Source organism: Diabrotica undecimpunctata, chromosome 7 (genome assembly GCF_040954645.1).
Source record: "Diabrotica undecimpunctata isolate CICGRU chromosome 7, icDiaUnde3, whole genome shotgun sequence".
NCBI lineage: Eukaryota > Metazoa > Arthropoda > Insecta > Coleoptera > Chrysomelidae > Diabrotica > Diabrotica undecimpunctata.
In genome coordinates this window covers 158,682,986-158,707,068 of record NC_092809.1, presented here as the reverse complement: position 1 = coordinate 158,707,068, position 24,083 = coordinate 158,682,986, and the positions used below count along the sequence as shown (strand labels likewise).

The following is a 24,083-nucleotide window of genomic DNA, read 5'->3' as shown; positions in this document are numbered from 1 at the left end:
TTCGATGTAGGGCTGCTGAATGAAAAGTTGACGGTGCTGTCGGCATCTCTTTGGTATTAGGTCTTCGGTATCTACTTATTCATTAGATAATAAAGCCTAATTACTGTATGAAATCATTGTTTTTATAGTCCACTGGATAATAATAGATTAAATACCAATCCATGGATTTGTCTTTCGGAACGAGAGCCAAGATTCTAAAAAAAAAGAGTAACGTTAAGTTTTTGACAGACAAAACCAGTTGGCGACGGAAAGGGACTGTTCTTTTTGGAACTGAATATTTAAAAATTGGTAGTTCCAAGTAGTAGGGATGTCATTAAGAAAATTAATTTATATATGTTAAGCCCCAATTGTTTTGGGTTTTAGGATAAGAGGATTATTGTAAATTATTTAAAAACTGGAAAAGAGGACAATTTATAAAAAATCAGGGAATGCTAAAATAAGGAAGCTGTTATGTTAAGTAGAACGTAACAATTTTTGGATTACATTTGTTAATTTTGATCGTCTTATTTTTCAATAGATATGCGATGGCTGAGCTTTATGTTCAGAATTTTGATTCCATAGTTTTCTGTATAACTGGAAGTATACGGACTATGTTGTTATAGTGTACAGAAAGTGTTCAACCACTTCACGAAATCTCTTAAATTGTAGAAAGGTAGGTTATGTAATGTAGTGATGCTTGAACACGCAAGCTTTCAGCACTTAACGTAACTTTCTAGTAAAACAGTTTCTAAACTTTAATAAAAAAAATAATTCATATATATCTAAAAATCAAATATAATACTTAAGAAAGATGCTAGATACACTAGAATATTAGCAAAATAAAAAAATGTAATAAAATATAAAACTAAAATAAAGTATGGTCCTAAAGTTTTGGGAAAAATTTATCCTTATTATAAATCAAAATTCAAATGACAGACAAGGGACCATTATTTTCGATTTGCCTAATAATTCCCCTGACACGTTGCATCATCTTTTGGACGACCTCGGCGTCAATTTCTCTAATTTTTGTATATATGCGGCGTCTTAACTGTTCCTGATTTTGTGCTTCCCATCCGTTATTATAGACTTTCCGACTTAATATTGCCCAGAACTCTTCAATTGGACGAGCCTGAGGTAGGTTGGGGGGATTGTCTGCTTTCGGTACAAATGTAATGTTGTTAGTTTCGTACCAGTCCCTTGTGATCCTCGCGTAATGACATGAAGCAAGATCTGGCCAAAAGACTATTTGATCATTTGCATGATGTGTGTTCACAAACTGAAGCAATTTAGAGAGACATCTTTGAATATAAATATTTGCGTTTAAGGCTTCGCCTCGAACAACACCAATGTAGGGCTGTGAGATAAAGTCAGCCTCAGAAATTACACACCATACCAAAATTTTGTCCTCAAATTTTTTCTTACTTTTGAATTTTATTTCATCAGGTACATTTTCGTAATCGTTCGCGTAAAACCTATCGTTAACCTTCATCTCAGAGTTGGACAAAGTAAAATATTTTTCATCGTCCATCACGATCAACTTTTTGACGAAATGCACTCGCCTTAACGCGCGGCAACATCTCGGAATTCTCTCTAATTGATCCTCTGTGTATTTTGGAACTTTCCTTCTTTTCCGATAGATAATATTGTTACTCGATAGGGTCCTGTGTACTGTATTCTTTCCAATATGAAATCTTCTGGCCAGTTTTCGCTGTGAGACCCCAATTTTGTTCTTAGCTGCTTCAATCAGTCTTGCCTCTCTTATATGGTTCAAAATCCGCGGTCGGCCACTTTTACGCAAGTTAACACATGGTATCCCTTCTTCACATTCTCTGATTGTGCGATAAATTGTCGATTTGCTTATGTTTTGATTTCGATAAATATTAACAATATCTCGTTTCGACATTCGCCCAACCATATTATAAACACCTCGACGAATATCAATTTTATAAGACATTTTGCAGAGCATAAACCAAAATATTCTGCTTTGTTTATTAAATGTCAATAACTGATGACATTTCAATTCCATGGCCTTCTTTGTTAAATACATTTTGCTTCTCAATCAGACCAGGTGAAATTGTTCCCAAAACTTTAGGACCATACGTTAAAATATGACAATATCAACAGACGTAAATTAAAAGCTGACACGAAAAGGGACAACATTGATTATTCAAATAATATTTTTTTGAGTAAATGACCAATGCAGTTTATGCCCATTTTTATAAAAATTTCTTTACATGACCATCACATTTCTTTGTTTATAACAAAAATAAAATACACGTGCGGTTTTAATTTACTTAATTTAATGAAAATTCTTTTGAAATGCAAAAAATTCCATCAGAAAATGTACTTGTCACTTTCATTTCACATAATTATCTTATATCTTGTTAGAAATACTCGTTAAAATACCGTTCGTGCAGTTTCTCCTGCCGGTAAAAAATGAATTTGCATAAAAATTCATTCAGAAAAACACCCCTTTTGTGTTGCGATCTGATGAACACGTGAAAGCTGTAGTTGTGGAACAAATTGAAATCTCTAAACGGACAATATAAGTTAGTATAAAGGAGATTTAATGACTATTTATAATAAGAAATATATTGCACGTCATTTGCATTTTATATAAAATAGCTGACCCTGCTGAACTTTGTACCGCTTTGGAAATTATAAATATTCTGTAAAATTATTAGGAGAATTCTATTAACCTTTTAGATTAAGATCAAATTAAAAAAGTTTAATAAAAGTTAAAAAGACATAATTCGCGCGCAAACACAGCAACTATTTGCTGAATTTATTCCACTCGTATCGATTATTTTCATTAAAGGACCTTGTGATATACTATATACCATATTTTTCATTGTGTTACCAGGCGCTAGAATAAAAAAAGCGTGCATTGCCTATACATCAAAACACTGGACATAATTGACCAAACGAGAAGCAAATATTTTTTATATTCTGTCCACAAGCATTCAAGTATTGATCTTGTGAATTGTTAATCATTATGACGAATTCAAGAAGAATCGGATAATAAATTCGAACAGTATATCGGTTGCTATTATCGGAATATATAATCAGCACTAATCGAATAATCGACTTATACAGTGTAAATTTAGATTTTCTTTTTAGCAGCTTCGATCCTAATAATGTTGAGAATGCTCTATTTTCCGCAGCTAGCCTTGCTGAGACTTCTTTTTCTATGTGGTTGCCGCTGTGATTATTGCCCCCAGGTATTTAAACTCCTTTACTACTTCGAACTTTATTTTACGAACGATACTTTATTAACTAGTCTAGTTCTATTAACTAACAATTAGAAAATACAACATTTTCAGTTACCTAACAACTCCAGATTAATTTCATTTGACGTAAAAAATCTTTTTCCTAGTATTCCTCCTACAGAAACTTTCATTCTAGTAAAAAACCCTTTAGACCAAAATAGTACAAATTCAATCATTACATCTGAAATTTTACATCTTCTTGAAGTTTGCATAAACCAGGACTACTTTAAATTTAATAATGAGTTATATACAAATAACAGTAGAGGACTTATAATGGGCAATCCTCCAAGCCCATTGCTATCAGATATTTTTATGGATATTCTAGAGACAAAGATTTCAAAACATCCCATATTCAAACAGTTTTTATATTGGTGGAGATACGTAGACAACGTACTGGTATGTTTCACAGGAACTAACAGGCAACTCGACCAATTTTTATCGTATATTAATTCTCTTCATAGTCATATTGAATTTACAATAGAAACAGAACAAAATCAATCCATAAATTTTTTAGATTTAAAAATTACCAGACTTAAAAACAAACATGACTTCTCCATATTTCATAAACCTACCCATACTGACACGACTATTCACAATTTATCATCCCATCCCACACAACATAAACTGGCAGCCTATCATAGTATATTACATAGATTAACAGCAATTCCTATGTCAAAATACAATTTTGAGATAGAATTAAATATCATTAAGCAAATAGCAGTAAACAATGGATACAACGAACAAACAATTAATAAAATGTTAAATAAAAAACTACACAAGAAAGCCCTGAACTTAGTATTTCCACCACCAGAGAAAAAACCCAGTACCTTCTGCTCGATTACATATACAGGCAAAATATCAACAAAAATAGCCAAACACATAAAAAAGAAAGGAATAACACCAGCTTTCAGAACAAATAACAACCTAGGCAAATATATTAAAAACAACAAGAGCCAACATAAAAAACACTTACACAGTGGTGTGTACAAACTTAAATGTGGCGACTGCCCAAAAACTTACATTGGTCAAACAGGTAGAAATTTTAATAAACGAATAGCAGAACATAAAAGGGCTTTCAATAATAGAAAAACACATTCTACATACGCACTTCACCTTCTAGATCATAATCATTTTTTTAATGACGAATTTAAAATTCTACACATTCAAAATAAAGACCTTAAGCTATCTTTGTTAAAATCTATGGAAATCAACAAATTAAAAAACACAGATATAATTCTGAATGACCAGCTTGAGACAAACAGTTCTCCCCTCCTCAACCTATTTCATTAGAGACTATAAAGTGTAAACCCATGCCAGAAACAGATCACTTAAGAAAGGCAATTAGCCGAAACAGCTGTAGTGATAAGAATTTAAAATAAATTTTGTGGAAGTTTTGAAAACAAAGTTTTCAGTGTTTTATTGTTACATAAAATGAATTTCCATCAAGTAACGGTCGAATCCATCAATTGTTCTCAAATTAGAAATACTATCTGGTCTTCGTCTACCGTTAATATTAGCCCTTATTATGAACTAAATGAAGTCATGTCTATTATGCGTCATTACATGGCCAAGATAATATCTAGTTTTTTGCAGTTTTATAATTCGATGAGGTCACGCTCTCTACTCCTTTATGGTGGAAAAATTTGTAACATATTCTAACTGATTTTTAATTTTTTAATACAGTTTAATAATAAAAAATAATTTAACATATAGTGCATATTATATTAAGTTCACCTTAAGACTTATAAAACATACACATCAGTAAAAGCAAAAAACCAAAGAAAAGATTGACTCCATTACCATATTACAGAAAACATTTTCAAATGTCCTGGCCTCGCTTTGTGTCACCCCGAGATACAAGATATAGAAAAATAAGACAGTTTTTCTACTGCTTTGTGATGCGGATTTCTACCTCATATTTCACTGCTTCTTGACAGACGTAATTTAGATTCAGATTATATGAATATAGTAACCAGAAAGGGGACATTAAGTCTCAATAACAGAAAGGAAATGATTCGAGCCAGAGTGAAAAGTAGTTTTTGAAATATCATGGATTTCCTTTGATGGTGTTTAAGCGACTCGAGGATAATGAAGATCGAATGGTAAAAAGCGCGAACTAAGCCGTTTGAAAAATTGAGTTACTTACAGTTGGGGAACATTTTATAAGCTAACAAGTATAAATGAAAGAATTGAGTTTAGAATCAATGGATTTTTGAGCAACAGTAATGAGTTAAGGTATTAAAAATAACTTAAACCATAAGTATTTGAAATTATTGTATGAAATTGTTTCTTTTATTTATTAAAAAAAAATTAAATAAAACACCCTAGAGTATAAATTACAGTACTTAATTATTAAAATGTCAAAATTTAGGAATTCGGGAATATGGATTTTTTATAAGTGATATTAAGTTTTGATTTTATTGTTTAAAAACCATAATAAAATATCAATTTTAAATAAAGTTATCTAAAATATGCACGTATTTTATATACACTCTGTTCGTTTAAAAAATACCCACTCCCAGTAATTCAGAAATGCAGCATATTATATAGAAATACCGAGGCAGGTCCATTTTTAAATTTAGGTTTCCTTTTTTTGAATAATAGCAACTGAGATGACGTCACCATGACGTCGTAATGACGTCATCCATGTGTTTTTAAGTTAAAAATCCGTATTTTTCTGTGAAATTTTAGTAAACAATGAAATTTTATAAACGGCAATATGTATTACTACTCCTTAAAGTTAGTAGTTTTTAATATACAAGGTGTTAACAGTCAAATAATTAATTAGACAGTTTCAAGGAATTTTGTTTAATTTACCAGCAGAAACAAATGTATTGGTGAAATGATATATCGACCTCTGAAGTAGAACGAGGTTTAAAACAAGCTTCACATAAAACCAGTTTTTAGGTGTTAAAAAGTAACAAAATAATTACAGTTTTACTTACAAAGTGAATATAAGTGATTTTTCTCACAAGTATAAAATCTGTGAGTACAAATATTTATTTAATCTAAATAATTAACATTTAAGTTAAATCCACGTAAGCAAGAATCAATATTTAGTTATAAAGCAACAAATTTTTACTGCTACCGTTTATCAGCTTTGATATCGAGGGGACAGGACCGGACTAGGTTTTTAAGAGTTATCGATGATATTGATTAAAAATGATGATAATTTTCCGCCTCTTGGTGCTCCTGAACAAGAACTGGAACAACGTTGATCAAATACAAATATAAAACAATCTTTTGCAACTGTCACAAATCAAAATGTACCTAAATTTCTATCCAAAACACAAGCAATAGTTTCTCCTGCTCTAGAAAATACAAAGTTGGAAGACTATCTATTTGCAGTTGGTGATTTATAGCATCCAAAAAATATTCTATTCTCCTCTAAAATGTTAAATGGTCAAATTTCCATTTATCTAACAAGCGAAACTTTGGCTAACAATTTTCTACAAATTAACAAAGGGATAATAAGTGTAAACTACTAAATAATTCAGGCTTGTAAATTAATGTCACCAAATGAAAGATTATTGATATCAAATGTTTGTCCTTCAATTCCACATTCAATTATTGAAAATGCACTTTCTAATTTGGGATTAACTTTGGTAACATCATTAAATTTTTTACACACACATTTTCAGTTTCAGAAGGCATACTTTTATTTCTCCCCCAGTCTCATTAATACCCGACTCAATCATTGTGAATTACGAAATGACATCATATCGTATGTTTCTTGTAATGGAGAAGGATCTATGTACTAATTGCAGGCAAGCGGAACATTCGGCTGAGAATTGCCCAACTACTAAGGAAACTCAAATATCTCAAACACAAAATGCTGCTCCAACTACTTCAACTGATCCAATAGACAATGAATACGTTCCACTAACGCAAAATATATCTTCCTCGGCTCCTGCACTATCGACTAAACCGGATATCCATATTTTACCATCTACTCATGTTACAGAAAGCACTGATTTTCAACAAATGTCCCACGATCCTCCCTCAAACAAACGAAATCGTTCTGAAATTATAACCCCTCCACCAAATAATATTCCAGTAAATAGCCCCTTTCCAGACTCCAAATTAAAAAAGCCAAAGTCTTCAATCACACACATAAGAACCATTAAATTAACTGACTATATAAAAAATGCAGCTAGACGAATATATGAAGATACTTCAGTAAACCACTTACTGATCCAGTAGGCTTAATAAAAGCTAATACAAATGATCTAGAAAACCTATTGAAACTTTTAGATCAACTACATAAAAATTTATCAAATAGGAAATCAAAAAATAGATGCACTAGACTTAGAAACAAAATACTTAAATCCATACAATCAGAAACTAACACCTAATCTAATGAAATTGTAAAAGATATATTATAATGGCTTTCTCTATTATTTAGTGGAACCTACGAGGGTATTACACTCGCCTTGAGATATTACAAGAAATTATTAAAAAACTTACTCCATTTATACTTTGTTTACAGGAAACTCATTTTAAAAATACTAAAGTTCATAATTGAAAATATTTTAAAAAATTGTATATTATTACCTAACAACATGATAATCAATTGATCCACTATGTATACAATTGTGTGACTGGATGTCACCTCATGGCTTTTTCAGGGAGTTACCTCTCAACAATTTTCAATCACCTCAACTGTTTTTTAAAATGATATTAGCAACTGTGTCTTAAATATCAATTATATATTATATGCTGATGATTTTAAGCTTTTTAGAAAAATTAAAAATATTCGATACTGGCAAGTACTTTAACATGATTTAAATAGATTTTTGTATTAGTGTCAGCAAAACAAATTTTTTCTAATTATCAACAAATGCTGTGGTATGAGTTTCTCAAACCGCAAATTTCCTCTAAGTTATCATTTTTCACATTAAATAATAACGTACTTAATCATGTTACATCCGTAAAATACTTGGGAGTTACTTTTCATGAATCTCTAAAGTTTTATACTCATATAAATGACATTTGTAATAGAGCCCTTAGACTTCTGGGTTTTATTAAGAGATGTAGCAATTTAATAGATTGCTCAGGAACTCCTAGCTTTGTAAATTTTCTCTTACCAACAAGAGCTACCCGTAGTTCAGATACTTTTCAGATTAAATTTCACCGTACACTCTATGACCAAAAGTCAGCTGTAACTGGAATTTGTAATGAATAATACACATGTAATTGGCTGTACACTTAAACAATTAAAATCGAAACTGAGTCCATAGTCTTGTACATCTCCTGGCACGTTTAGTTGCAAGGTTGACTTATTACCAAGAAGTGAGGAAATCTCAATTTGAGCATCCTATTTAAACTTTTTTTAATTTAAATAATAAATACTTTCGTTTTGCTATTAAAAATCACAGTTACTTGAAACTCTCGTGGAACCGTATTAAAACTAATTATTTACCATCTTGTATTTTAAAAACAGTAATTTTAAGACAATGTAACTTAAGTAACTTATCAACAATGCTACAAGGGACGTCCTACAATGTGACTGAAAATTAAATGACGTCGGACTGTGCAATTCACTTTAAACCAAAGATTTTTAATGAAGGACTATTCGATTCTAGTCCAAAATTAAAGAAGTGGGGATTAATATGCAATTTAGAAAATTGTGACAGCAATTAAGGTTAATTCGAACATCATATCGGTAACTCAAAGCCTAATGAGGTAAGACTCTAAATTACTTTATTAATATTCACTGTAAATTTTTTTCATTGGTATTCACGTTTACAAAATATTATTTTTGTCGCTTCAAAATTTGAAACGGCTGCCGGATGGTGCAACAGACTTGATGCTGACTGAATTGGGTAAGTGTTTAGTCATCACCAGGTCAGCGTGAGCCGTTCGAGATTGATCTTAAAAAAGTCAATAATGAACATCGGCGTTTTCTTTCGTATTTAGCATGTAAAACCATCTTAAGGTGCTTTGCTCATAAAAATAAAAATTATACCAGCAGTACCAGTTTTTGTACTAATATATCTTCTGCTTATGCTCTCTTGATTAGGAAACGTAATATAAAATAATATTCAATTTGTGATAGGGATAGCCTTATAACTACTGTACCTTTTCTATCAACGTATAACTTTTTTTAACTTTAACTACTGCTTTTAGTAGTTATAATTAAAGTGCCAAATTAGTTAGTCTTACTAACATAGCAATATTAATCGAAATAATAAAGTTATGTTAATATTAAGATTTTTTATTTATTTTTATTGTGTCATAAGCATGTGCATGTTTAAACAGTAATTTAAATTTTCGTAGGTCAATCTGTACAGTTATAGTAGTATGGTAGACTATTTAAAAAGAAAAGTATTCAGTTGCCGTTTAAACATATTATCAGTGCAATATATCCTAACCTATAAAACGTGTAATCGATGTGTACTGTAACTTTCATCGCTAATTTAATTAATATTATTTATCTTTATATCAATTTGTAAAAAATGTTTTAGAGTTCAAACAAAACATAAAATATTGTAAGTAAAATTGATTATTTTTATTATTAAGAAACTATGGGATATCTACTTAATCATAGTATTTCTTAACAAAAGAACTTAATATTATCTTTCCATTATAGTATAAAATTTCACTTATCTAGAATAGAATCTAGTGATATAGAATATCACTAAAAGGTAATTTAATTAAAGACCACTGATAACGTTTTCACATTCAAATAATAATGTTTTTGAGGCATCTTTAAATATGGTAGATATTTAAAAGTAAAACTTATTTAAAAATAGTTGTTGTCAATTATTAGGAGTTAACTTTGCTATTTTTTGGCATATTCAATTGTATATTATGTTTAAATACAATAAACTTTTCTTTTTAAAATAGTAAATAATTAATAAAATTTTGAATCATGACGTGGATATTAAACAGCTTTGAAATTCTACAGGATTTCACCTTGGACTTTTACTTTCGACAATTCTGGACGGACCCAAGATTGGCGTTCCGGAAAAGGCCCAGCGTAGAGATCCTCTCCGTAGGTTCTGAATTCATCAAAAACATCTGGGTACCTGATACATTCTTTGTCAATGAGAAACACTCATCCTTCCACATGGCGACTACTTCCAATGAATTCATTCGAATACACCACTCAGGATCAATTACACGCAGTATTCGGTAAGTAGATATCTAACACAAGCTATGTTCGGATTTGATATTTGTTCAAATGTTTATACTTAATCAATTTTATTTAAGTTATCAAAGACAAGTAATTCGCAACACGAATTTCAAAATATTTTAAAAATATGAATAGGCAAGTGATAATATCCCTTAGATATTTAAATATAATAAATAAAAGAATAAGTAGCATGTTAGATCTTACGTCAAATCATACAAAAACAAAAAAAGCACGGTAAAGTTATATCAGCTATTATGACTCAATGTGCTATGGTATTTACCATAATGACAATAAAACCAATCTAAAAAAGATAATCAAAACCTATTAAAGATAAAAAAAGGACATAAACCTCAAACAAGTCTATGTAAAGGTAAAAGTAGGCAACTAATCAGTGACCAACAGAAGGTCACAGAAACCTGGAAGCATTATTTTCAGACCCTTCTTGGTACACAAGTAGACATGGAAGATGAAATGGGTACGAACAAAGAATGGAGTAGAAGCTCCAACCATAGAGTTGATGAAATATCAGCAGAATTATATAAGGTAGGTGGCGACCACCTAGCAAGTCACATCCACGCGCTCTTCAAAGAAACATGGCAAGAAGAGAAAATACCTGACGACTGAAAGAAATGTAAAGTATGCCCTATCTATAAAAAAAGGAAAAAAACTCCAGTTCAAAAACTACCATGAAATTTCTCTACTATGTACAGCATACAAAGTCCTCACGTATATTATAAACCAGCGGCTCTAACCACTAGCAGAAAATATTATTGAAGAGTATCAGACGGGCTTCCGATGCTTCCGGGCCAAACAGGCATACGACCTAGTCAAAAGAAACAAACTCTACAATATATTGGCTGAATTGGCAATACCACACAAGCTAATTAGACTCATTAAAGCCACAATGGATGAAACTTAGATATGTGTACGAATATAAAACCACCGGACAGAGTTTTTCAAAATTTCTCAGGGACTAAAGCAGGGAAATGGGCTGACCATAACTTTTTTTAACCTAGCACTGAAGTATGTGGTTAGGTAAATGCAAACTGGACGAGGAAACCAACTGATCAACCTGCTTGTCCATTATTGGAAGCTATTTTGTGCTCAGCTATCCATTTGTTGAAAATTCTACCTGTTTTACCGATGTAAGTTTTTGGTCAGTCGCCATATTTAAGTTTGTATACACCACTGTATAAGTGATTTTTCTTTGGGCACTTTTTGTTCGTAATATATTTGCCTAAGTTGTTTGTTCTGAAAGCTGGTGTTATTACTGTCTTTTTTTATGTGTTTGGCTACTTTTCTTAATATCTGAATATAATGTACTGAGTTTTTTCTCTGGTGGTGGAAATACTGATTTCAGGACTTTCTTAGGGAGTTTTTGATTTAAAATTTTATTTATTGTTTGTTAGTTGTACCCATTGTTTACTGCTATTTGCTTACTGATATACATTTCTATCTCGAAGTTATTTTTTGACTTGGGAATTTCTATTAATCTATGATGAATCGTGAATAGTTATATCAGCACTTTTTTATCGAAACAGCACTTGCAGCAGAATATGTACATATCGATAAAAAATACACAGTAATTCTTACTTCACAAACTGGCAGCATTTTGCTAAGTAAAATAGTGGCCATTTTAAAAGCTTTGAAATCGTCTCACGAAACTTCTAATCAAGGATGAAATTGCGTTATAATACATATTTAACTACCTCAGCACTTTAGTGAGGTCCAGCGATTACTCATCTCATGAAATTATTTAAAAAATCGTAAATTATTTACATTGTCTATTCGCTCCCAGCGTGACTGACGCGACATCTATTGCCTTCATATGATAGTTTTGGACCTCCCAATTTGAGGTTAAATATATGTTAAATATATACCAAATTGACAATTATTAATAATTAGTTTTTTAGTTTATGTACAAAATAAATGTATTATTAAAAATTGGGTTTCTAAAAATTTATCACAACCCTAAACGGAAAAAAAAGAGAAAAATCTAGTACTGGCAAATCAAGTTTTTTATGTGGAAGAGCATGTAATTAAAAACAATAATAGTAAAAGTTATGATACAAAAGCTAAAGTCATCAGGCTGGCTGCAGTTAGCCTTATGAAATATCACTTAAGGTAAATTATTTAAATTGTTCCTATTTTAATTGCATAAAAATGAAATTATGTGATATTCACTTTTTCATATTAATAGCATGAATTCATCTTTTTCTTTTTTCTAATTTATACGAAATCTTTGGAAACCTATAAAAACTACACTTACTATTTTTGCTTTTATTAGCAGAATTAAATACGCAACATGTATTTGCACCCATTTTTGATAAAATTTATGCGTAAAAAGATAGGTCCAATTTTGTCATATTTCGCCGCTACGCACGCTGGCATCGTTTCAAGGTACCCCTTCCATGGTTACGCACGAAGCGAATGGGATATAAATATAAATATAAATTTATTATGGATACCACCGCATGTAGGAATAAAGGAAATAAAGAAACTGACACACTAACATCAAGAGTTACGTCTAACGAGAGCATTCCTGTTTTCAACAAGACACTCAAATACCATTACAAAAATTTGGACAAATAATTCTACACATTATTTCAACTTGGCTTTCAACGGGCTGTTAGGCCGTTGTCTTCTGAGATTAGTTCTCGATGCTTCGCCAACACTAGGGGTTGGCATCTTCTGGAGATGTTACTGCTTTTTTTGTAAGCTGAAACTGTCAGAAGACAACGGCCTAACAGCCCGAACAAACAGCTTAACATGTTAGACGATGGCCGTGAAAGCCTAACGCACATTATTTCAACTTCATCTACTATGTGCGATACATCTCATAGCAACAGATAGCAGTTCATAATTCAGCTATGACACCTACAGTGAAACATATTATTCTTAAAGGTCAATGTTACACAAACCAGATGCAGGCCATTTATCTTAGCACCAACCTAACGAATTATATCAGATTATTAATATTGTTCCGAAGTTGTTTTCATGTGGCATTTTTTAATGCCATTTACCATTTTTATTGGGAATAGGCCACAATTTTACTTTAAATAAATGCAAATAAATTTAACAAATTTCGTTTTTGTAACTTTGTAAAAAAATTCTTCTAATAAGTTAATTTTCTTTGACATAATTATACATTTTAAATTAGATAACTTTATGTTGTCAATAATTCTGAATTGCGTTCTTCGGATGACTTTATTGCATAGGATGTGATTTGTCTTTAAAAAGAAAACCACATGCAATGTTTTAATTTTAAATGAACTTAAGGTCAGCAAAGTTAATCTCCAACAATTAAAATATTTCAGATATATTATGAGAATAGACACAAAAAACATGGAAAGACATATTACCCAAGAAAAGGTAGAATATCACGAGGAAGATCCCTAACAAGATGCATCGACGAAATTACAGAAATAAGCAAAAGATCTATGTATGATTAAAAGAAATGACTAGGGGTAGAAATCTTTAGAGACAGACAATACACGATAGCCACTACATTTCCTTCTAAGGGTCAAGGCTGAGAAGAGAGAAAGAGAGATTTTTAATAATAAGTAGCTAATCATTATGCGTTATGTTCTCTTAAAAATGTAATTTCTCTGTAAAAATTAAATTGTAGAACAAGTAATTAAATTCAATTACCTAGGAGTAGAGATCACTAGTGACAGGAATATAAGAATAGAGACCACAAGGCAAGTATCAAAAGCGGCAAGAGTAAGTGGTTGCCTCCGAGAAACCATATGGAGAAACAAATATCTGACCATGGAAAGCAAAATGAAAGTATACAAGACAACAGTAAGATGAATATCTTATCATCTTATCATATGCAGCAGAGACAAGGACCGACACAAGAAAGACGAAACAACAAATCAACAATATCGAAAAGTATTAAGATCAATAGCGGGCATATCATTAAGAGACAGACAAACCAACAGAAGTATACGCGAACAATGCAAAATTCAAAATATTAACAGGTGGATAAAAACAAGAAAACAAAAACTGGAACGAACATGTAAACCGAATGGGACCAGATAGATTAGCGAACATCTGTAAAAACAACAAGCCGTATAGTAGAAGACCAGTTGGAAGGCCGCCAAAAAGGTGGAAAGATAATGTACAATCAACAACGACTGAAACAGAATAAGAGGCAGACAAACAGGAGTAATCCTAGTCACGCGAAGAAGAAGAAAGAAGAAGAAGAATGTGCATTCTGTACACTTAAATTCTGAATTTGGACAATGTCCGAAATTTTTACTCACTTCGCGAAGTGAACAACGTGAATTACCCACGTCGCGGAGTAAGCATTTTATTCGGACATTGGCCGAAGCGAAATATCCATAACGCGTTGTGAATAAACGAAATTACTTAATTGCCGAAATAAACACGTTCATCGGAGATTAAGCAAAACCATAATACCCATAACCCAACGTGGATAATCTATTTTGAGAGTAATCGGAGATTGAACGTAGCATATGTTATGTTTTAGATATTTTTATTGACCCCTTTAATATCATAATCAGAGTTATCCTGTGCTAAATTATGTGGTCATGTGGGTAGGTTTTAAATTGGGGTATTTCCATGTTCCTATGCATTTTAAGCTATCCACTAAACTCGTAATAAAAACAATACGTTAACTAAGTTTGTAGAAAGACATACGTGCCCTGCTTTCGCCCTTTGTGTTAGAAATATTAGTATATTTAATACATATATATTTATTGATTACAAGCCAATAATTATTTTTAATTATTTATCCATCACGGTAAAAGTTTTTAATTATAACTCTAACTGCTACGAATCCTATACATTCCTCCGCCTATAATTCCTTTTCAATTTAATTTTTTTTTCGTATAGAAATAGAGATTACAGTTTAATATAAAAGGGATCATTTAAAATATTTTAAGAATCTTTGCGGTAATATGAATTATACAAAATACTTTTAAATGAACTAACGTTCTTTGTGAAAGCAAAATTATGCAATGCAGCTTATCTAAGCATACATTCAGTTTACTCTGCATATGTTGCATAAGTCAAAACGCCACTAATTTAAGTATATGCAATTGGGTTTTCATTAATAAAGCGGTTATCTAGGCAGACATTTAGTATGCATATCATCCGGCCAATGTACCCCCAGAGACCATCTATTCCCTTGGTATTCAATGGATTAATTAATATTCTGTTTATACTGTCGCACAAACATTATCTCAGATAGTTGCTCTGATGTAGCTGGCCAGAGACGTGGTGCATAACCATAGTTCCTGCCGTATTTAATAATTGAAAAGAACTTTTAATATTTTGTTGAATACGTGGAATAAAAAACGTGTTCTTTATGAAAAACTCTTTATTAATCCATAGAAATGGTTTAAAGAATGCAATTTTAATTTAGGTTTAAAATAGATAATTTAGTCAATGATCAACGTTGGCAAAAAAATATTTAATTCTAAATTGGGTGATATACACACGTGTAGGCCTGGTAGGATTGATAAAAGAACTTACAACTTACTTTTACACTGAAGGTTGTGCGGAAGATCATATTACGCTATTATTATTGTAAATAATTTACCTTTCGTGTAATATAATTTATACATTTGTACGTTATCCCACAATTTAACACTTCTTAGATGTGATAACAAATCCAGTAAGGTTAAGAATACTTGTAGAATCTAATATACTAAAGATGTAGGAGACTACGGTAACTGATATATAGAGACTTTGTCCCTATAACGACGAGTAATGTCGTTCTAATACATCAGATAACTTACGGCTGCAGTTATTAAACATTACTTGTAAATTCCTGCGGTTTTAAAATCTTCTTCTTCTTCCTATGCCGTCCCCATTAACGGAGGTTGGCGACCACATTTTTAAAAGCTTCTCTGTCTTTTGCAACGTGGAATAATTCGTCTAGTCATGTTTGTCCAGTCTCGAATATTTCGCAGCCATGACTTCCTCTTTCTACCTATTCCCTTTTTGCCATCGACTCTACCCTGCATGATGACCTGCAGAAGACTATATTTATTATTTCTTAGTATGTGTCCAAGGAATGCAGTCTTACGTACTTTTATCGTTCTCAACAATTTTTTGTCTCGACCCATCCTTCTCAGCACTTCCTCATTGGTGACTCTGGCAGTCCATGGAATTCTTAACATTCTCCGGTATATCCAAAGTTCAAAGGCTTCAATCTTTTTAACTATTTGCGCTTTTAGTGTCCATGTTTCTACCCCGTACAATAGTTGCGACCAGACGTAACATTCAACAAACCTCAGTCTCAGCGCATTATTCAGATTTTTGTCACAGAACATTTGTTTGAATTTTAAGAAGGCTGCCCTTGCCATTTCTATTCGTACCCGGATCTCCTGGTCTGGATCTAATTCTGTGTTGATGTAAGCTCCCAGATATTTATATTTTATCACTCTCTCTATTTGCTGTCCACCAAGAGTTAGTTGTTCATTATTTATTGGACTCCTTGATACTATCATAAATTTGGTCTTATCTGTGTTGATGTCAAGTCCCATTTGAATGCATTCACTATTTATTGCATCTAGTAAAGTCTGTAGTTCTTCTATACTCTCAGCCATGAGTTGGTTGGTTTGGTTGGTTGGTTTTAAAATAATATCCTAATAATTTTGTTCTATCGTTCAATACATATAGGCCAGTAAGTGAACGTGAAATACAGCGATACTCTGTAATTTTCCTTGCAACTACCGAAGTGCATGAAAATTTGGAATTAGGTTTTATTAAACATTTCACTTCACTTTTGGACTTGTGCCTTTGTTTGTTTTTTTATTTGGTAGAGGTAAAAACTACCCTTATTAGAAAAAAATCGTATTATTGTAAACTAAAATGGGTAATTGATTTAAATTATTTTTGAATGAAGTGATTGAATGTTAGTTAACATTAACAGAGTCATCAACAGACTAATCAGAGTCGATATGATAACTTCAAGGTTCATCTAAAGGTAAAGGAAATAGCTGGAGAGTTCCGAAAACGCAACAGTGGAAAAATAACAGATGATGAAGGCAATTTTGCCATAACCAAAGAAGATAAAAAGAAAGTATGGGAAGAATACTTGGAGAAACTTTTCCATGACCTTAGAACAATACAAGAGCCCACCATTCAGGTCGCAAAATCCTACCACAAGAAATAACCGCAGCCGTCAGACAAATGAAGGATGGAAAAGCACCGGGACTTGATGAAATTCCTGCAGAACTGTTGAAGCTATTAGATGCAGAACAAATAAAAATAATAACTAAAATATTTAACGAAATATACAAGGCAGAAAAGATACCAGTAGAGTGGCTCAAATCAGAGTTTATACCATTACCCAAAAAACCAGAAGCAAAAGTTTGTGAAGATTATAGGACCATAAGCCTAATGAACCATCTGCTGAAGCTGTTTTTAAAAGTCATCCACAAAAGAATTTACCGGAAATGCGAGGAACAAATTGCGCCCAATCAGTTTGAATTTGTAAACGCCGTTGGTACGAGGAAAGCTTTATTTAGCGTACAGGTATTGAAATGCAGAGATGTCAGCTGTAATGTTTTTGCGTGCCTGATTGACTACAAGAAGGCTTTCGATAAAGTCAGGCATGAACAAATGATGGAAGTGCTAAAGAGGAGAGGGATTAACGGAAAATACTTAAAAATAATAGCTAACCTGTATTGGAATCAATCAGCGGTGCTCCGAATAGATGGAAAACATATAGATCAGGTCAAAATCATTAGGGGAGTGAGACAGGGGTGTACACTTTCACCACTGATATTCAATCTGTACGCAGAGCACATTTTTGAAGAGGCTCTAAAAGATATTGGTGAAGGCATCTCAATAAGTGGAGTCTTCCACTTTCCATAAAGTTTTCCAATATTATAGAAGGGCTGCAAAACTTAATGAACAAAATAACGGAAACAAGTAGAAGATATGGACTGGATATAAACACCAATAAAACCAAGCTAATGATCATCAACAAGGAAAACATAACTGGAGTAAATCTTTTTGTGAACCAAATGAGAATTGAACAGGAAAACTACTTGGGAACTATAATCAATGAGTCGTGGGACAATAACCAAGAGATTAAATGTGGCATCGGAAAGGCAAAAAGTGCATTCTTGACTATGAACTCTGTGTTCAAGAGCCATGACCTCACCCTAGAAACAAAAATAAGGCTCGTTAAATGTTATGTGTACTCAGTGCTTTTGTACGGAGTAGAAACGTGGACATTGAAGGCAGAAACTCTACAAAAACTTCAGGCTTTGGAGCTATGGTTATACAGAAGGATCCTGAAGATACCATAGACAGACAAAGTCTGCAGTACTTGGGACAAATAATGAGAAATCAAAGCAGATACGAGCTACTTTAATGCATTTTGCTAGGTAAAATTGAAGGAAAAAGGGCCCCAGGATGAAAAAGGCTCCTGGCTTGCTAACCTGAGAGCATGGTATAAAAAGACCTCAACACAGATATTTCGTATAGCAGCCAAAAAAGTCATCATAGCCAGAATGATCGCCAACGTTCGGAACGGACTGTCAAGTTAAAATATCAATATCATTAAATATTATTAAAACCAAAGTTAGACAGTTCCATTTATATAATTTTGTCCAAATTTAAAAATAAAATGCATATATGAAATGTAATACCAAGAATCAAGTTGGTATAACTGCTGATAGGGAAATGAAAAATACCGTAGTAGAAATTGTAAGAAGAGGAGTGATAGAATAATGTCAGTATTTATATTTGATAAGCAAGTGTTAAATATTTAATGTGTGTGTGTGTTGGGTGAAAATTAAAGAAAAGCTTTCTATGATCAATTAGGAGATATATTCCAAATATAATCTAGAAATATACCAAAGATATTGTATTAGACCAGAGAGTCATAATACGAGGTGATTTTATTACATATTTCAGTCAATGCTGAAATTAGCAACATCATTAGATATGGCGACTATTAACACATTCTTTTCAAAGAGAGAAGTCAACTGATCACATGAAAAAGTGAAAAAAATATTCCTAAATAGACTATTTTATGACAAGACAAGAATATATACGGGAATGTAAGAATTAGAAGGCAATAGTTAGTGGGACTGTGAGCCATAAGTATAAGTTAGTTGTACTGGACATCGAAGTAAAAAAAAACGAAATGAGACCAACATATCGAAGAGAATTACAGAAACCCAAATCATAGTTATTGAAAGATGAGAAATAAGATACATTTAGGACAAAAATTGTTGAAAATGGGAGCTGTAATGTGAAAAGAAGTCTTAGTACGATTTAAAAGAATATAGCTAGTATTGTTAGAGATACTGCTATTGAAATACTTGGAAAAACCTCAGGAAAAAATAAGTTTGGGAATAAAGATACCTAGTGGTGGTCAAACGAAGTTCAAGAGAAAATTAAGGTGAATAGAAAACTATATAAGCAGTAGCAAAAAAAAAATGGGTGAGACACAAATTTTTAAAAATATAAGGAGACCAAGAAGGTAGCGAAAGTGACAGTAGTGAAAGCTAAAGCAAAAGCGTATACGATTAATCGGATAACAACGATAGCGAATTTTTTGACAGTTAATTAAATGAAAAATCTCTGAGACATTACCAAAGAGATCTCCAAAATAACAAATGGGGAAGTTACTAAAGCATTTTAAAAAGTTAAGCGAAATAAAGTAGTTTGACCAGATGATAGCACTGGAGAAGTGTAAACAGCTTAAGGAGAGATATTATTATTTAGTAGTATATTATTACCTGTTTATAAAACCAAATGAGATATATAACAATGCACAAATTACGGGACCAGAAAACAACTTAGTTACGGCATGAAAATATGAAAGAGAGTAATTAAAAGAAGCATACGTAAAGAAACCGAAATATCCGAAAAATGATATTAGTATTATGTAAGACATATAAGTAGTTTTATGCAACCGAGGAAGAAGTTCCCGGTGAGTGTGTTAAGATTGTGAGAGATATATTATGAAGTAGTAGCAAATAGATAACGTATGGTCCTAAAGTTTTGGGAAAAATTTCACCTGGTCTGATTGAGAAGCAAAATGCATTTAACAAAGAAGGCCATGGAATTAAAATGTCATCAGTTATTGACATTTAATAAACAAAGCAGAATATTTTGGTTTGTGCTCTGCAAAATATCTTATAAAATTGATATTCATCGAGGTGTTTATAATATGGTTGGGCGAATGTCGAAACGAGATATTGTTAATATTTATCGAGATCAAAACATAAGCAAATCGACAATTTATCGCACAATCAGAGAATGTAAAGAAGGGATACCATGTGTTAACTTGCGTAAAAGTGGCCGACCGTGGATTTTGAACCATATAAGAGAGGCAAGACTGATTGAAGCAGCTAAGAACAAAATTGGGGTCTCACAGCGAAAACTGGCCAGAAGATTTCATGTTGGAAAGACTACAGTATACAGGACCCTATCGAGTAACAATATTATCTACCGGAAAGGAAGGAAAGCTCCAAAATACACAGAGGATCAATTAGAGAGAATTCCGAGATGTTGCCGTGCGTTAAGGCGAGTGCATATCTTGCTTCATGTCATTACGCGAGGATCACAAGGGACTGGTACGAAACTAACAACATTACCTTTATACCGAAAGCAGACAATCCCCCCAACCTACCTCAGGCTCGTCCAATTGAAGAGTTCTAGGCAATATTAAGTCGGAAAGTCTATAATAACGGATGGGAAGCACAAAATCAGGAACAGTTAAGACGCCGCATATATACAAAAATTAGAGAAATTGACGCCGAGGTCGTCCAAAGGATGATGCAACGTGTCAGGGGAATTATTAGGCAAATCGAAAATAATGGACCCTTGTCTGTCATTTGAATTTTGATTTATAATAAGGATAGTTATGTTAAATTGTTGAATAATTTAATAAAAATATAAGATTATCGTGGTCAGAGTTATATGCTTTTGAAATTTTTCCCAAAACTTTAGGACCATACGTTACATGGGGGAGTCAAAACTGGAATAAAAATAAGATATATTATAGGAAAATGGATAGTAGCACCAAGGAACTATATGTTTGTGGAGTCACTTAGTAGTCTACAAATAGTATTTGGTTAGTTGTTTCGGTTTATTTAACACAGATTTGACTGTTCTGGAGATTATTATCCACAACATATATTATATAAATCTGGAGATTCTTTGTAGTATTTTCTTTTCAAATTTTTAATAAAGGGTTCATTTGCATTTGTGCTCTACCTGGTTTCAGCAGCAGAGGTAATAAGTGGTCTTATTTATAATAGATTTGGACAACAAAATCTTAGTATCTCTCTACATCAATATAAACTTAAGTAGCTTAATGTTAAAAAAGTTCCTCCTGTTTCCTGCCATAATTATTTTTGTCGTCTCCTGGCTTAATTTATTTTATAAGTCAAACTTTTGTGTCAGATGTAAAACTAACAATTTTTTCGAAGTTAAAATTTTCAAAATTAACCTTCTGAAGGTCCCTTCTAGATTGATCAGCCTACATTCTATGGTAGTTAAATTTTCCTTCGTTTATTTTTAGGCTAATAAAGTCAGTATTTTATTAAATCTCAAAGAGCATTTTTTTACGCGATAAGTTAAGAGAAGTGTTGAAAAAACAGACCAATTTCGTCAGCGTATTCGCATAACATGTTTAACTTATGTACAATGGTTCCACTTAACCGCAGTACTTTTATTGTCACGTGAAGATGTAACAGATGTCAGGATGTATTTTATAAAAATTTAACCTAATTTACTATTTGAACATATTTCAATTCTGTTTACTACGTTTCTTATTTTCAGCAACACAATGCTGTGATTCGAATGATAATTTATTAATTTTATTATGTTATAGACTCACAATCACAGCTTCATGTCCCATGAACCTACAGTATTTTCCGATGGACCGGCAGCTCTGTCACATAGAAATTGAAAGTTGTAAGTTTCCTTTTATTCTTTACGTAAAAAACCTTGTGAAATATTTTGTGTGTACATTTGTGATTGTGAATAATACTTTTGAGATATTTTATAGATATCAACAGATACCTGTGTCTGTGCTTAACTTCTTCAATGCCCACGAAGCACCAGAGTTTTGTCTCTTTTTTGTATAGGGCACTCAGACCACTGTAGATTTGAATGTTTGTGATATATAGTAACAAAAAGAAAAATTCTTTAAGGTTTATTAAAAAACAAGCAATTTTATGAAAACACTCATTATATCTTAATATTATAATTTTCAAAAGTTTTAATTATTTATTTAAAAGGTTATATTATTATTTACTACATTTATTTTTCCTAAACTTCTTTTCTTTACATATTTGCGTATTATCTTCATATAAGTCGTATAAAGAATATAGAATGCATATAACAGTTTATCATTTGGAATTGCTCTATGTGTGCTCTAAACACAATTTTTATAGCAATTTTTTTAATAAAAAATATATTATTTATTTAACATCTTATTTCGGATGATTTAAAATGGTATTTTCACAGCATTTTTAAGGTGTTCTTTTCTGTTATAATACAAATTTATAATATAATACATATTTGTAAGAGCAGAACTCCCGTTATAGCGTTTGTTAAAAAAATTAAATCTAAAAATTCATAAATATTTTATTGTCTAGTAAATATTAGATGTTTCATACAGATACGAGCAGAAAATATAGTAAGGTAAACGTGGGTACACTGAGACGAAAAAAATTTAGGTCTTCATATTTTTTTTTCAAAAAGTTTATATTTACTAAAGTATGGCGAAGACATGACTAGGTTAATTGGTAATACATCTTCTTCTTCTTCTTCAAGTGTCATCTTCGTTCCGAAGGTTGGCGATCATCAGGGCTATACGTATTTTCGAAACTGCTGACCGAAACAATTCGTTGCTGCTACAGCTATACCATTCCCGTAGATTCTTTAGCCAGGAGTTTCGTCTTCTTCCTATGGACCTTTTTCCTGCTATTTTCCCTTGCATAATTATTCGAAGCAGTTCATATCTTTCGCCTCTTGTAATGTGTCCCAACTATTGCAGTTTTCGTTTTTTTATCGTAAATATGACTTCCTTTTCTTTGTTTATTCTTCTCAAGACCTCGACATTTGTGACTCTCTCGGTCCATGATATTCTCAGGATTCTGCGATACATCCACAGTTCAAATGCCTCTAATTTTTTGGTATCAATCTTTTTCAACGTCCATGACTCCATTCCGTAGAACAGCACAGAAAGTACGTAACATCTCATCAGGCGAAGTTTCATTTCAAGGCTCAAATCTCTTCCGCAGAACACTCTCTTCATTTTAGTGAATATGGATCTGGCTTTTTCTATTCTTATTTTGATTTCTGCTGAGCTATCGTTGTCTTCATTTATAAAAGTGCCTAAATATTTGTATTGATTTGTGTTGATTTCGATATTACCATAAATTTAGTTTTCTTTATGTTCAAAGATAGTCCATATTCTTCGCTGCAGTCTGCTATCTTATTCACCAATGTCTGTAGCTCTTCAAGTGTTTCTGCGATCAGAACGGTGTCGTCGGCAAATCTCAGATTGTTTAATCTAACACCATTTATTAAAATACCTACGGATTGCTCAGAGAGTGTTCTATTCATTACGTCTTTGGAATAGAGATTAAACAGGGTTGGTGACAGTATACACCCTTGTCTCACACCTCACTACTCTCACTACTGCTTTCTGATTGTAGTACATATTTGCTATTAGTCGGATGTCT

General features: G+C 32.1%; 1 protein-coding gene across 3 annotated transcripts in view; it reads left to right on the top strand.

Annotated features, from left to right (window-relative positions):
* The window catches only part of Rdl (Resistant to dieldrin), a 330,014-nt gene that overhangs the window by 220,655 nt on the left and 85,276 nt on the right, over positions 1-24,083 (top strand). For all 3 annotated transcript variants that reach the window (XM_072538615.1, XM_072538616.1, XM_072538614.1), the window contains exons 4-5: positions 10,159-10,385; positions 22,223-22,305. In XM_072538615.1, the coding sequence (XP_072394716.1) occupies positions 10,159-10,385; positions 22,223-22,305 (310 nt within the window). The remainder of the gene's footprint in view (positions 1-10,158; positions 10,386-22,222; positions 22,306-24,083) is intronic.